At 43.7% G+C, this 16,199-nt stretch overlaps 1 protein-coding gene across 1 annotated transcript; it reads right to left on the bottom strand.

Annotated features, from left to right (window-relative positions):
- Positions 1-6,491: 6,491 nt before the first annotated feature.
- MRPS18B (mitochondrial ribosomal protein S18B) lies at positions 6,492-16,192 on the bottom strand. Its single transcript, XM_083426684.1, has 7 exons — positions 15,805-16,192; positions 13,308-13,458; positions 10,418-10,515; positions 10,099-10,167; positions 9,025-9,091; positions 7,098-7,157; positions 6,492-6,850 (listed from the first exon to the last, which is right to left on the bottom strand). The coding sequence occupies exons 1-7, from the start codon at positions 15,892-15,894 to the stop codon at positions 6,639-6,641; spliced, it is 747 nt and encodes a 248-aa protein (XP_083282810.1). The 5' UTR covers positions 15,895-16,192; the 3' UTR covers positions 6,492-6,638.
- Between the last annotated feature and the right edge of the window lie 7 nt (positions 16,193-16,199).

The raw sequence follows: 16,199 nt of genomic DNA, 5'->3' as shown, positions 1-16,199 counted from the left end.
CTTTTTGTCAACTTCACTGTTTGAATCACTGGCAGATGAGCTTAAAGATACAAGTTCTTTTTATTTCAGCATTGTTCCACTCAGTGCCCGCTGCTCTCACTGCCTTCTTCTTGGCTTGCCTTCCCCCCACCCATCCACCCATAAGCATCTTTTATATAGTAAAAGTAAAGAGACACCTGACTGTTAGGTCCAGTTGCGGACGACTCTGGGGTTGTGGTGCTCATCTCGCTTTATTGGCCGAGGGAGCTGACATACAGCTTCCGGGTCATGTGGCCAGAATGACTAAGCCGCTTCTGGAGAACCAGAGCAGCGCACAGAAACACCGTTTACCTTCCCACCAGAGCGGTACCTTTTTTAAAAAAATGCGAGCTGACAAGAGGTAGTCTACCACTTCAATAGTCATCTACTTCATTATCCTGATTCCGCTATACAACCCACCCGCGAGTGTGTGGTCATTGCATTATGCCCTTACAAAACAAGCTGTTTTTAAATTTCCCACAAAGTATCATAATGCATGACACGGATCCTTGAGTGTAAACCTGGTAACTGGGCAACAGAGTGATCCAAGCCGTGTCTACTCAGAACTAGGTCCTATAGAATTCAATAGGGCTTACTTCTCAGGTGAGTGCAGCCTAAGAATTATATTTCATTTTAAAATCCATGGCTTTTCTATAAAAATGAAAAGCTGTATATATACTAATAAAGCCTAGCATAAGAACAATGTAGAAGAAGAAGAGGAGGAGGAGGAGGAGGAGTTTGGATTTGATATCCTGCCTTTCACTCCCTTTAAGGAGTCTCAAAGCGGCTAACATTCTCCTTTCCCTTCTTCCCCCACAACAAACACTCTGTGAGGTGAGTGGGGCTGAGAGACTTCAAAGAAGTATGACTAGCCCAAGGTCACCCAGCAGCTGCATGTGGAGGAACGGAGACGCGAACCCGGTTCCCCAGATTACAAGTCTACCGCTCTTAACCACTACACCACATTAGCAAGGCTAATGTTAGTTTCCTTCTGATCATTTCAACTCTGGAACAAACCAGGAAGAGAATAAAAGCAAGGCAAGGGAAATTAATGATTAAGAATGATCCTTTCCCAACAGGGTGGCCATGGCACAGTGCATTCCTATATTAGTGTGTGTGCAGGACTGCAGGCTTACCTACTGTTGCAACAAACACAACAGCTTTCTGGCACCCTAAAGAGGATGAAGTAGCTGCAGTAATACCATTCCCAACCTATCATGGGCAGTATTTCTGTAAGGTTATATTTCTCAACGTTATTCCCACAACTGCAACAGCTAGAACTAAATAAACTAGTTTCAGACTTCCTGAGCAATAACTTCATTATGCTGTGTAGCTGCCAAAGACCGTTAAGTGACGTAAAAATCCCCTCTGGGCCTTGTTATAATTTTTAAACACAAGATTGGGCTTGCCAACAACAGAGGATGACTTTGGAAAGTAACAGGAGCTATAGGACGGAAGCTAATATTTTGATTTTCAATGCACATAATTAGTGTAACTAAAAAGCTTATCGTTACCAGTGATGTGGGGGGAAACCCCACCTACTGTAAGGTCTGCTGCACGGCCCAAGCCCTTGCATGCATCTATAACTTTCTTTTACACATTTCTGTGTTCTCTCTTTGTCCCCCTCTCAAGCTTTCATTACAGCATGATTACAATAAGAATAAATGATCCTGATATATCAAAATGGTGTATCTTTGGTTCAAAATGACATTAAGTCTTAGCATGGCTTTAACACCAACATCGCTATGTAGGGCTGGGAGAGATACCACTTTTTGAAACCTTGGAAAGCCTCTGCCAGTCACTCTAGATGGTATAAGGCTGTAGACCATCTTCTTGTGTTCCAAGGGAGAAAACCCATTAAACTGAATTAAGTCTGAAAAGACCTCTCCCCGCCCATATTTAGACTGAAATTGACAATAGTTTGCATGCAATACATTGAATACTTTTGAACATAATATGTGTTTCTTCTTGGGAATAACTGGCCTATAGAAGAGTTCGATCTAATTGAATGACTCACATCCTATGTGAGCATTGCTTGGTCCCAATAAAATTACTAATTTGCCTTTGCAATGACTTTTGTTCTAAAGTAGGGCTCCCATAGGTCTGAAATTTTCCAACATTACTGGGATTTCAAAGGCAGAAGTGACGTCCGGGGGGAATTTCAGGAAGGCGGCAGTTTGTCCTGGATCTTTGGCAAGTAAACCAAAAAATTGTGGGTTTTTTTGGCTTTTTTGTAAAAAAAAAAAAGCTCAACAACTTTGGGGTTTGAAATATGGCAACCCTAGCAACCCTGTCTAATGGACCAACATGGCTATGTGCTTTTGATAGTCATCCATTACTTTGATATTCTGCTTTTCTGCCACTGACAGTACAGTTTTCTGAAGAGAATGTGTACATTCTAATAGGCATAATATTAGAGGGAAAAGAGATTGAGTGAGACAAGGAACATAATTAACTTCAGGTACCAACTCTGCTGTCCTAATGTTACATAATCATTATAATGATCAGGTGGAACAGCCACTGGGGGAGCCAGTTCTGGGAGAAGAGCCTTATGTAATGCGCATGCAATCTTCATGAGCAAATTGCTCTACAGTTGGCAAACATTTAAACCTGCGTTATACTATTATTATCCTTTAAGTCAGGGCATCAGCCTGGAAGGCGACCCCAGTGGCCTCAAAAGGTTTGCCACTGATGCTTAATGCAAATGTTATCTATACGCCTTTGATCATAGCATTTTCCAAAACCTCTTAGCACTGGTGAGGGCTAAGAACTTTAAACAAGAGTTAAAGCATTTGCATGTTAGATTTTAACAAAACTGCATGTCTTCAAGGCTGCTTTTAAGAAAAGGGTGGCAGTTGTTCTCCAACTTCATCCTGAAGTGTCGGGAACAGCATGGCTGTAGCTGAATATTATGCAGTCATAAGTTACAGGTAAGTATTGTTGGCTATTCCGGACCATTATTACATGATTATCACATGATGCCTTGTAATTAAGGCATTCAAAATTATTTGCGCCTTCTCTGACAGTTTCTTTAGAGTTAATTGCTGGCAGGACAGGAAGTGTGATGCACTAATTTACCAGGCCATTTACAGCCATTCTCAAATACAGAACATCAGTAGATCATAAGCAGAAACAAAACACTGCTTTATGTATTTATTATTTGTTCTCTCACACAAAGTCACACATCTGAAGTTATTATGCACTGTAAGGAAAGGATACAGGAAAAAAAAGATTCTCAAAAGGCACAGCCTTCAAATGCTTGTAGGGACGTGCTAGTGGGCTGCAACAGGAGCACTACTATCATGCAAATTTACGGTAAAATGTTAGGGATGCAGGTGGCGCCGTGGTCTAAAACACCGAGCCTCTTGGAGTTGCTGATCAGAAGGTCCACGGTTCAAATCCCTGCAACAGGGAGAGTTCCCGTTGCTCTCTGTCCCAGCTCCTGCCAACCTAGCAGATCAAAAGCATGCCAGTGCAAGTAGATAAATAGGTACTGCTGTGGTGGGAAGGTAAATGGCGTTTCCGTGCGCTCTGATTTCCGTCAAGGTGTTCCGTTGCGCCAGAAGCTGGCCACATGACCCAGAAAGCTGTCTGTGGACAAACGCCGACTCCCTCACCCTGACGCGAGATGAGTACCACAACCCATATTCACCTTTGACTGGATTTAACCACCCAGGGGTCCTTTAGCTATGGTAAAAGGTTAAGAAATGGGTCCCCCAGTTGCATGATTGGGTTAAAAGTAGGTCCTGGCTCTGACAAGGTTGAAGACAACTGGATTACAGGATACTGATTTGCAGCAGCAGAGCATTTTCATCTCCCAGGAATGCATACAGCAGACTGTGAAGTAAGAAAACTTCCAGTTTCTCAAACGGAGTATTCAGCATGAAGCTCAAATCCATTAGGAAATTCAATACAGTGGCTCTCTGACTCAACAGACACTGGGAGTGCCTACCCATCTACTTGTGCCAATTTATCCCTTGCAGCCCTAGTTAGGAGTGCATTAATTTGACTGCAAAGTAGTCTGCATGTTACACCTTGCTTTTTGACTTGTTAGCTTCCTTCTGAGTAAGCAAGTGAAATCCTTTGTTTTCTTAGGTTACTTTGGGGCGTCACAGTGCTCTTTGTTTTGAATATTTGCATAATTCAAACTTAACCTTTAGGTGTAGTGTTATCCACCCAACAATTTGCTGGCTGAAGCTGTTCTTGATGGTGCACCGGGTTTTGTTTTTTTAAACTGCTGTATATTATGGTTGCAACTGCATGGATTCATCTGCGAAAGGGCGGTAATGATAGGGGAGGGAATACCAGTGTCAACACAGGTTATGAGTGAAGCTGCTAAACAGTGACGGCACACTAGTTTTTGGTTCTTCCAGATGTTAAGTTTTGTAGCACAGCTTGGGTGTCAAATGGGTTCCCTTTCTCTCCCTACCCTTCTCATATCAAATTCAATTTTCCTTACATGGTTTCAGTGAGTAGCGTGCTAAAGAAACAGCTTTCCCCACATGTGATAAATAGAATGCTGGAAATGCAAAGTAGAAGGAACCTTTTCCCATATGTGGTGGACATGTAAAAAAGTTAAAGTATATTGGGAAATGATATACGAGATAAAAGTAGGATTAAAACAACTCCCCCCCCCCCCCCAAAAAAGAGGCATCTCTGTTAGGAATGGTTCAGAGGTTCCTAGGAATTAGAAGAAGTTATTCATGTACGCAACCACAACAGCTCGGATCTTGTTAGCCCAACAATGGAAGTGTGAGAGGTCCCTAGTAAGGAAGATTGGCCATTTAAGGTAAGAATATGCAGAATTAGCAGACCTAACAAGTAGAATAAGAGAACAACAAGACCAGGTATTTAAAGAGTGGAAAATTTTTGTTCAGTATCCTGAAAATAATTGTGCACAGCAGAATTAAAGTAATTCAACGGAATGACATATTTTGAACTGATGTAAGATAAGAAAATTAAATTAGATGGCTATATTAAAATAAGCAGGAGTGGTGGATAAGTTAAATGAACCTTGGAAGGGGAGGGAGGGAAGTCAATGAATGAATGGTATAATAAAAGATGTTTAATTTGAAATGTAAAATTTGAAAATTTAATAAAAGTTAACAACAACTGTAGCGAAGGAAGAAAAGGTTTTAGAAGTGTGACATTCTGACCCCGTTCCCATGGTTCAGAGTGAGCGAGGGAACATGTGGATTTCCAGAAAGAAGATTGCAGATGTTTTGCAGTCGTGCTGCCAACTCCCATCAGCCATACTGCACAATGGACTGGCCTCAAATACTTGTTGGAAATTTGGGTGCCACTCAGCTGGCTGAGAGGGGGTGGCATGGGTTCAAGGAGTAATGAGCCTCCAGCTTCCCAGACTATCCCTGTACTTTCACCACCATGCTGACTTCTCCCTTTCATGTTCAGACTGGCAAGTCTCAGGCTGCATCCTCTTTATAACTTCCCGCTCCTCCTCATATTCTTTCTCTGGACCTTGAGCCAAGAGAACATCTTGGATACACCTTCTGAAAACAAAGGGGCAAGCATGGCTTCTTTGTTTCTCCACCTAGATAGCTAGCTAGCTCAACCAGAACTCTGCGTCTCAGTCTGAATACCTTTCAACTAAAAGTGTGCTCCAAGCATGGGTTCATTTAGTGAGGGTTAACTTCTGCTTATGCATATTGTTGTAAACAAAAATCTGCCCTTTTCCCCTTATGGGGTATCCAAGAGCCCATATAGTGTCCTTACATAGGTTCCCTATTGTTAGGAGAAAATAACAGAGGCCAACCACAGAATATTGAGAAGCAAAGCAGCTAGTAAGCCTGATCTTTATTGATCTGTTGCAACAGGGTGCTCCCCTCACCCGCAGGAGAGGAGGAACCCAGAAAAATGGCACGCAAGGCCTTATAAAGACTTTTGAAATTGCCACCCTGTAGATCAAGACCACCCCCAGAAACATACATACATCACAGAAAAGGTGGTCTAAAACAGAAATTTGAATGTTGTTTATCTCCTGTCTGGCAGGTTACTTGATTGGATACCCTGCTTACTTGATTGGATTGCCTGGGGAGCCTGGCCAGTCTTTTGTAATGATAAATACTTAGTTCCTGGGCCAGGTCACAGCCTATTCATATCTTAAATGTGCCCTTAAGACAGGATTTGTGAAGGAAAAGACAATGGTGAGGCTTTTCCATTTTCCTTTGACCTTGCAGAGAAAACATTTGCTCAGTTTGGGAATCAAAATGGTTTCAGGTCGGTCTTCCTGTACTGATCTATGTACGTGCTTGGTTGGTACACTTATGAACATTAAACGTATATCTAAGACCTCAAAATTCCCATCACAGAATAAACACAATACCTGCTCACTGGAAGGGTGAGTTTGGAGTTTATGGTTGCCCAGTACCCAACCTTTGCTGTTGCTTCTCCACTACCCCACACCACAGTCAGATATTGACAGAGGGGGGTAAATCAACCACCAGAGTCAAGGATAAGGTCTTTGACTTTATTGACACATGGGTAGATGAGCAAACAGAAGGCAGCCAAGATTTATCCATCCAAACTGGATGTTCAAAATATTTTCAAGGACCAATTCTACAACCACTAGGGAGTGTTTCACCCAGTGCCACCTGCCTAACTCACGGGGCACTGCTCTCCTCTTTCAGGTAGTCCTTGTAAATCCTCCTCATCCGTTGAATCTCCTTCTCCGGGGGCTGCTGCCAGTCGTACCACTCATACCACGCTGTCTTGCTCTGCAGGGCTGGGGACGGAGGGGTCTTGGTGACAGCTGGATGCCGGTTGCTGTAGTCCTCGTAGAAAGTGACGAAGGGGACACTAGAGGATAAAAGGCCTGAGGGAAGAGGCGGAGGAGTAAACATGTCAGAAAGACAGTTTCTTGCTATCTCCAAAGAAGATGGAACGGCACCCCTTCCCACACCCACAATATCTCCCTGTTGCTGGGCTGCAGAATCTCCCACTGCTGATATGGAGTACGGGTGGGGCTGCATTATCCCACACACAGCCCTGCAGGCATCCTCTCCCCCTCCAGCTTCAACCCAACTCTCTTCCCCTTCTTTGCTCAGCTTCATGCCACTCACCACTGTCCCGAGCCATCTGAATAGCTTTGGTCAGTTGCTGATACTTCTTCATACAGATACCTGTGACAGAAGGAGGCAAACGTTTCAAAGTGCAGCAGAGACTGCAGTCGCATGCAAATAAAAACTTGTTTGCACTTAGGTATGGAGAGTCTATCACGCCTCTTATACCTTAGAACCCGGACTGGCCAACTTCTCTTCTCATGGAGTCGATTCTCCAAATCAAATGATCTGGTAGTGTACCTTTTCATGAGTAATCATGTCGTCACAAAAGAGCTTGCAAGTTATGGAGTTGGGCAGGAGCAGGCCTTTCCACAGGAAAATGACAAGGCTCATGTACACCTTTTAAAATAGGTCAGGATTCTAGGAAGCTGCCTTATTCCGAGTCAAACTACCTGACAGCCTAGCCAGTGCTGCCTCCTGTGATTGGCAGTGGCTGGCTCACCAGCATGTTAGGCAGATCACCTGCTGCCTTGTTTGCTTGTTTGTTAATGCCAGGGATTAATCCTGGGAACTTGTATTGCAAGGCATGTATCCACCCACCCAACTACCATCCTTTCCCTAAAACCTGGCCACACAGCATGACCAATCCCAAGGAGGTCAGGTCAGGTTGTGCAGTAAAACTATGCTTCCGGCCAACAGGCTACTCTGAGTGGCACCTAGAAAAATATTTTTTTAAAAACATAAAGAGCCCTGTTGGCTCAGACCAAAGCTCATTTACTCCAGCATCCTGTTTCCTCCAGCTTTTTCAGAAAGCCCACAAGCAAGACTTGAAGCAAGTGGTGTATACAGTGGTACCTCGGGTTAAGAACTTAATTCGTTCTGGAGGTCTGTTCTTAAACTGAAGCACCACTTTAGCTAATGGAGCCTCCTGCTGCCGCCGCGCTGCCACTGCACGACTTCTGTTCTCATCCTAAAGCAAAGTTCTTAACCCGAAGTATTATTTCTGGGTTAGCAGAGTCTGTAACCTGAAGCGTATGTAACCCAAGGTACTACTGTACCGCCTTTCTTCCGATGATCTCAGGGTGGTTCACAATATAATACAAAATAAGAACACAAAATGCATAGTAAAATACCCCCCAACACATTCAAAAGGTCTTAGAATGTTTATTCAGCCAAAGGCTTGGTTATAGAGAAACATTTTTGGCTGGCGCCTAAAGATATGTAGTGAAGGTGCCAGGCGAGCCTCCCCGAGGAGGGCATTCCACAAACAAGGAGCCACTGCAGAAAAGGCCCATTCTTGTGTTGCCACCCTCCAGCACTCTTGTAGAGGGGGCACACAAAGAGAAGCCTCAGATGATGAGTGCAGGAACCAGTCAGTTAATATGTGGAGAAGATGGGAGAAAGCTAGAATTTTTCCAGTGCTGTCAACTATTTCAGTCCAGTATAGTCGCCCTGTGGTGTTTGGCCTAACAGGGCCAAAATTAATAACGATTACTGTTGCACTCAGAAGACCCAGGTTCAAATCCCAATTCAGACACAAAGCTCCATGGATGGCTTTGGAGAGGGAGAAGACAACCATCAGTCTTTTGAAAGAAAGGTGCAATAAATAGGCAATGGACTAGAATCATGGCTAATGGACGCTAATAGATATATATTCCATGAATTTGACTAACCCCTTTTTAAAGCCATCTAAACTTGTGGTCATCTGGTTGCAGTGAATTCCATTTAAAAAATGTATTGCGTGAAACAAGTTTTTTTTAGGGAGTCTACTGTTTTAGGGATCCACTGTTAATCAGTTTTAGTGAGTGACCACAAGGTCTAGTACAATGGGAAAGAATTTGGAGGCTGAGAAGAGCCTCTCTGGCATTTGCCTGTCTGGTATAGAGTTCTCCCTTCCTCCCAGTGCCAGAAACCTCAACAAGGTAGACAACAACAGGGATGTAGAATTAAGTGGAATGGGGGGTATGAAGGGCAAACGGTGGCTCACCTGTGTGCGTCGGGTGGTAGGCGATGCCTGTGTGGGGGCTGATGAACTGCTCCAGAAGCCTCACATTCTGCGGGAATAATCAGACTTTACATGTTACAATTCGAAAAAGGGATCATGGGCACTAAAGCTATTTCTGCCAGTTCCCTATGAAGCTGCCATTAGTTAGTTAGACCATTGGTCCGTCTTAAGCTCAGTCCTGTTGACACTGACTGGCAGCTGCTCCACAGGACATCAGATGTATCCCTCCCGGCCCTACCTGAGATGCCTAGAATTGAACCAAGGGCCTTCTAAATGCTAAGTAGATGCTTGACCACAGAGCTACATAGCTCTTCCCTTTGGGGCCACATGCTGTGGTGGCGACGTGAGCCGGGGGCCTTCTCTGCAGCCACAGAGTATCCTCTCTAGGGAAGGTCGCCTCATTCCTCCCTTACTGGCTCTTAAGATGTCAAGGCAAGGAAGCTGGAGGGCCTTGAACGTTGTACTTTTACCTCTCTTACCAGTCCCTGCTGTTCTGATTAACAAGGCGACCAACCACCACCCCTTTCAAAATGTAGCAAATTTTTATACTACAGTGGTACCTCTGGATGCAAACGGGATCCATTCCGGAGCCCCATTCGCATCCTGAAGCGAACGCAACCCGCATCTGCGAGGGTCGCCGCTTCTGCGCATGACGTCATTTTTGCGTCTGCGCATGCACGAGCGGCAAAACCCGGAAGTAACGCATTCTGTTACTTCCGGGTCGCCACGAAGCACAACCCGAAAACACTCAAACCGAAGCTACTTCAACCCGAGGTATGACTGTATTACTAAAATACATTTTAGAAATACATTTTAATATTTTAATGTTCCATTATTTTAATGTTGTATTTTACTTTTGTTTTTAAGTTGTAATCATTCATCTTGTTTTTATTATTGCTTGTAAGCCGCTCTGAGCCCGGCCTTGGCTGGGGAGGGCAGGGTATAAATAAAAAATTATTATTATTATTATTATTAAAAGTCTTGTTATCTGCTTTGGAGACTTTCAGTTGAAAAGCAGGTTATTTCAATTCAGAAACAAATTTTGGTTTCTCTTACCCTATAATCCAAGAAGAGGTTTTGGTCTCTGCAGATAGGGCAGGGATTCCCACAGACGTGCTTTCCTCTCTGCAGGAACAAACGTATCAAATGAATGTCATTACATATAAAAAGAAGTAGAGGTACTGGTATTGATAAAAGTATCATGGGTGCCACCACAAAATGGCTACTATAGGCAGCCCAAAAAGAAGTGACAGTATTGTGTGTGTCTCTCTCTCTCTCTCTCTCTCACACACACACACAACCTCTGATGCAAAGTATCCATTTGGAACTCAGTTTTGGCACACATCAGAAAAAAAGGGGAAAGAAACACACTCACAATGCAAGTCTTCCGGGTCTTCTGTGGTGGAATCTGGCCCTTGTGATTGCGCCGGTAGCCAAACCAGACGGGATTGCTGCCATATCTTTCTATGTATTCTAAAGCAGGAGAGAGAAAAAACGATGCCAGTCAATCACAGCAGCATTTTGTCAAGGCTCTCCAAAAGGACAACAGCAGAAGTTTTCAGCCTCCTGAGCCCAGCTATTACAGGTTCAACTACACATCCGCTTCACACTGAGTGCCCTAGATGAGACAACAGGCTTACTGTTGTGAAGGAAAAGGTGATGGTAGTTTAAGAAACTTGGGCTGCAGCTCTATCGACTTGTCAGCAAGCCCCACTAAGCCATGTGATTTACCCCAGAGAAAGTCATGCCTTCGACTGCACCATTCGTCAAAATTACAGATGGTGGTTAAAGGAATGTTGGTGTTGTGATGAACCACACCCATTCAAAAATAAAGAAATTATTTAATACACCCTCTCCAAGACTACAACCATCCCTTTGTCTCTTTCCATTTGAACACAAGCCCATGCACGGCTTCTCAAATGTAGGTCCCACTGGGCTCAATAGATTTTATTCCCATCTTAGTGTGCAACTGTTCTCAGAGCCTCTCTGCAGATCTGTCTCACCCTATCCTTTAGCCGTTATTTCTGCCAGTGATATTTGTTCCTCCAACTTGACCACCCCCAGTTGCCCCAAATTTTCCTGCTCCTCTTCCCTGCTGCCCCTTGTGTTTTGAACTCCCCACGTAGCACTTTCTTCCTTCAAAACCTATCTCTCATGAGGATATTTACTTAACTGCTTAGTTCTAACTCCCAAATCAACTGGAGCTTATGTAGCTGTTAAGCGCATTGACCTCCTCTTCATCCAGTACTGCCCTTGCCTCACTCTTTCTTGCCTTGACCCCATTTCCTCCCTCTGCTGTTTAAATTTACACCCTAATATCTCTCTCTCTCTCTCTCTCTCACACACACACACACACACACACACAGACAGACACCAGGAGAGAACTCTATAATGCACCATGAACACTGATAGTGCTATATAAATAAAAACAGCACAGAACTGCATGCTGGTAGTTCAGTGAGTTTTAAAATCTAGCAGTCACCCAATTGCTAACTGCTATGTGCCCCAAGCAAACTTTATGGCTTTGCTAACCGTTCTTTACTGAGAATCTGGTAAATATTCATAGATGGCCAGAAGAAACTACTTTATACTGAATCAGGCCAATGGGTCATCTGGTGTCGTACTGCCAATGGCTCTCTAGAGCGTCAGGCAGAGAATGTTCCAAGCCCAGCAACTGGAGGTGCCAGTGACTGAACTTGACCCAGAGAGCTTAGTGCTCAACTGTAGCTGGAAGGAGGCAAACAAGATAGCCGCACGAACCCAAAGCAGAGAGCCAATGACCACATGTTCCCAACAGATACAAGGGAAATCACACAGAGAAAGCATGCTCGTCCTGCTTTGAAACATGCCTGGAAAAAATACTTCTGAGAACCATTTGTATGCTGTCCCATGGGTGAAAAGCATGGCACACTTATAAGAACTGCATGTACGTAATGGTGTATGTGGGGTTAAAAAAAGAAAATGTAAAGTCTAGCACATGGCTAGGCAAACTAAGGTCCAGGGGCCGGATCCGGCCCAATCACCTTCTAAATCCGCCCCGCGGACGGTCCAGGAATCAGCGTGTTTTTACATGAGTAGAATGTGTCCTTTTATTTAAAATGCATCTCTGGGTTATTTGTGGGGCATAGGAATTCATTTAAATATATATATATATATATAGTCCGGCCCCCAAGGTCTGAGGGACAGTGGGCTGGCCCCCTGCTGAAAAAGTTTGCTGACCCCTGGTCTAGCACATTTCTGTTGAAGATTCTTCCAGCCCTGATAACCCTCTAGATGTTGCTGTTTGTTTGTTTATAACTTGTTGGTCACGTAAGAAAATAGCCTCTAGGTGACTTATTAAAAGTTAAAACATGAAGGCATAGCACAAAATAACAATATATTACAGAAACACTGTAAAACAAACCAGGTAATGGCAGAAAACCTTAGCAATCTAGAACATTTGATCAACAAACTAGAGAAGAATTAACCTAATCTTTCAGTGCATGGGAGAATTGGACATTTTTACCTGGTGCCAAAGAAATGTTAATGATGTTGCCAGGCAGACCACAACAGGGAGAGCATTCCACAAGTGGGGAGCCACAGCTAAAAAGGCCCTTACCATTGTCACCAACTCCAAGCCACCATCAGGGCTGCAACACCCATCAGCCCCAAACAGAGTGGCCAATGATCAGCTTCTGTATGTAACTGTACTGTTACATACAGGCAGGGGTCAACATTCTTGGCCATGGGGTAGCCAATGCGGCGACCGCAGCGCCTGGAGACAGTCAGGTTGTGTATCTGCAGTAGTGACCAGAGGAGGAATAACCACTGGGATGAGTACAAAGAGAAGAAATGCCATGGTACACCTGCAGCAGCACAACCAGACACCTTCACCTGCCCCAGCTGCAACAAAACATGTCTCTCCAGTATCAGCCCCTAAAGCCACAGCAGGTGCTGTAACTCTCCAATGGTTTGACTTCACTCACAAAGGTGAACTCGTCCACTGTCTCCCTAGACAGACAGATGCCAACATGAGCCAATGTGGCATCCTCCAGATGTTGTGGACTACAATTCCCTAATCCACAGGCCATCCAGGCCAAGGCTGGTGGAAGTTGGAGTCCACAACATCTGGAAACACCACTAATACAGCATTATACACTTTTATCTATGTAAAAAGATCTGCAGTCGCATGAATGTCATTGCAGTTCATGCCCTATTCTTCAAAGACACACCACTCCTTTCACTTGCACACACACACTGCTGCTGTCCTTATATTCCCCAGATACCTTCAGACTCAAAGTACTCCCACGGCTTCTCTTTAAAACGTGATTCTACGTCAGAAGCCGCTTGCTCTGTGGGTTCAGCTTCGCCGGCCTCTGTGCTGTAAATACGGAAAGTTAATCGCTTGGGCTGTAGGACGGAAATGCTGGATACATTCTAAAGGGCAGAAGCAAAGCAAGGCATGTGTAAAAAGGCAGATATCAATATAAATGGTGATAGTGGTTTGTGGGGTTTTTTGGTTTTTTGTTTTGTTTGTTTTTAAAGCAGAAACCCTGTATAGGGAAGTTTTTAATATTTGATGTTTTACAATTTGTTGAAAGCCACCCAGAGTAGCTGGGGCAACCCGGTCAGGTGGGTGGCATAGAAATTAACAATAACAATAACACAGTAATTATGATTACATCACAGCAAGTTCAAAAAGCTATATTCCTCAAATAAAGTGTTCAGAAATTAAGGGCCCCATTTGCCATCTCCACTGCCAATTCAGCACACAATAGAAGACAATAAAACTATTCTCATTCTTTCTCAAAACTTTGCAAAATAAGTAGCAGTCATATTTTCACTTTTCCTTTAGGGAAATTAAAATGCAGCCAGTATGGGGGTAAGGAATTCTGTGGTTATAATGGAATTCAAAAATTCTGAGATCCTGGCTTCAGACAATATCCATTATGGGACAGCGAAGACATAGTTCTCCTGTCTGTTAACCATGGTTAAAAGAATGAAAGTGAGCTTGCATGCTCTCTCCTCCATCAAGCTGCGTACACAATAGTTGAGCTGTACAAATCACCAAGTGTATCACACTTGTATGTGTGCAGTGATAGCTTGCACCTGTGTCCACTGTAATGTATGAACAAGCCTATTAGAAATAGCTATTGTTACACTTTAAAGAATTGGTATATTTTGCTTTCTCCCCCACCCTTCTCCTTTTTAGACTGAAAGCTTATGGGAAGGAATGTCTTGTTTTGATTGGCTGTAGGAAGGATGCGGGGGGGGGGGGGGCTTTTCAGATGAAGAGCAGCAGGGTGAGCTTTCTCTGCGTAAATAAAATGAAGAAACATGGAGAGGCTAACATAGATTTAGCTTATTTATCCTCTAAAAAATTTAATAAATAATTTGTCCTCTATTAAAGCTATATAAAAGAGACTAGAACTGGCTATGAATTTAGCAAGTAATTAAATCAGGCTGCAATTCTTACCCTGCCTTACTTGAGAGTAAGCCCCATTGACTTCAACAAGGCTTTCATTTGAGTAGGCATTGTTGTAAATAAAAAATTGCCTTTTTCCCTTATGGGGTATCCAAGAGCCCATTTAGAGTCCTTACATAGGTTCCCTATTAGTAGAAGAAAATAACAGAGGCCAACCACAGAATATTGAGAAGCAAAGCAGCTAGTAAGCCTGATCTTTATTGATCTGTTGCAACAGGGTGCTCCCCTCACAGGCAGGAAAGGAGGACCCAGAAAAATGGTGTGCAAAGCCTTATAAAGACTTTTGAAATTCCCATCCTGTAGATCAAGACCATCCCCAGAAACATTATACATATCACAGAAATTTTAATATTGTTTTTCTCCTGTTGTTGTTTATCTCCTGTCTAGCAGATTACTTGATTGGATTTCCTGAGTAGCCTGGCCAGTCTTTTGTAATGATAAATACTTAGTTCCTGGCCATGTCACAGGCTCACACCTTATTCAAACACCCTTAAGACAGGATTTGTGAAGGAAAAGACAATGGGGAGGTTTTTCCACTTTGACCTTGCAGAGAAAACATTTGGTCAGTTTAGGAATCAAAATGGTTCCAGGTTGGCCTTCCTGTGCTGATCTATGTATGTGCTTGGTTGGTACAGTTATGAACATTACCATATATCTAAGACCATAAAATTCCTATTACAGCATAGATAGGATTGCGCTGTTTTGTTATTAACTGGCTCATGCTCTTAGCAAAGGATAAAGGTGAATTAACATACTAACATGCGGGCACCACCAATTACCGGTAATTAATTATATTCTGATATGGTACTTTAGATTATAATCTCTTCCGGGCAGAGACCGGAACATTGTAAAGTAAGAATCACAGCCTGTAATACAGAATTTATACCCATGCTTCCCAAGTCCAAAACCGCAGTTACAAAGCCGTAGCGGACATGTAATACAGAAACAGTAGTTTAAGATTTTTTTTTTCTGAATAGATAAATGGATGGTTTACAATGCCTATATAAACACAGCGATGTAAGCATGGATACAGGCATCCCGCTTTCTGCAGCGGGAAGAAGAGGAAGAGCCCCGTCATTTAAAGCCCTAAAAACGCGCAAAGTTTCTTGTCAGGTAAAAGAAACAACGATGCAAAATTAGAGAAGGGCAAGAAACGAGAAGGAAACAGAATGAGCCGAATTTAGTACGAGCACAAAGAGAAACCATTTTGTTTCTGCGGAAGCCTCTAACCCCGCATAGTAAAACGAATACTTCCAGTTGTAGGCGAGGTCCCCGGTGAAACATAAAAGGCTCCTCACCTGCGCCCAGAGAGGCCTCCTAAGCACAGTGCGAGCCACCAAGCAGCCCAAGCTCCTGCTGAGCAGCATGGCACAACTGGAGGCCGCCATCTTGGAGTCCAGAGGTATCGCTGCGCATGCGCCATAGCGCTCCTTCCTCAAGGTGACCTTGAACGTGGTGCCCTTGGGGCATCGACAGCTTTGGGCCCATAGTTAATTTTTTTTATTCCACACCAGCCTCCGGTATTTATTCACATATAAAAGCCTACGACAAAAAACAAAAACAAAATGGAAATTTATTTAAATTCGCGTTTTGCTATGACGCGGCCTTCCCGCCGTTCAGCCCAGTCTCGCGCACGCGCACAACGCTCCCCACAATAAAACACTGCGCCACAACCCGCCGAACGAACCCCCCC

This window comes from Podarcis tiliguerta, assembly GCF_965153285.1.
Source record: "Podarcis tiliguerta genome assembly, chromosome: 2".
Classification (NCBI taxonomy): domain Eukaryota; kingdom Metazoa; phylum Chordata; class Lepidosauria; order Squamata; family Lacertidae; genus Podarcis; species Podarcis tiliguerta.
Note: the sequence above shows the minus strand (reverse complement) of the source record. Positions and strands in the feature narration are given on the sequence as shown.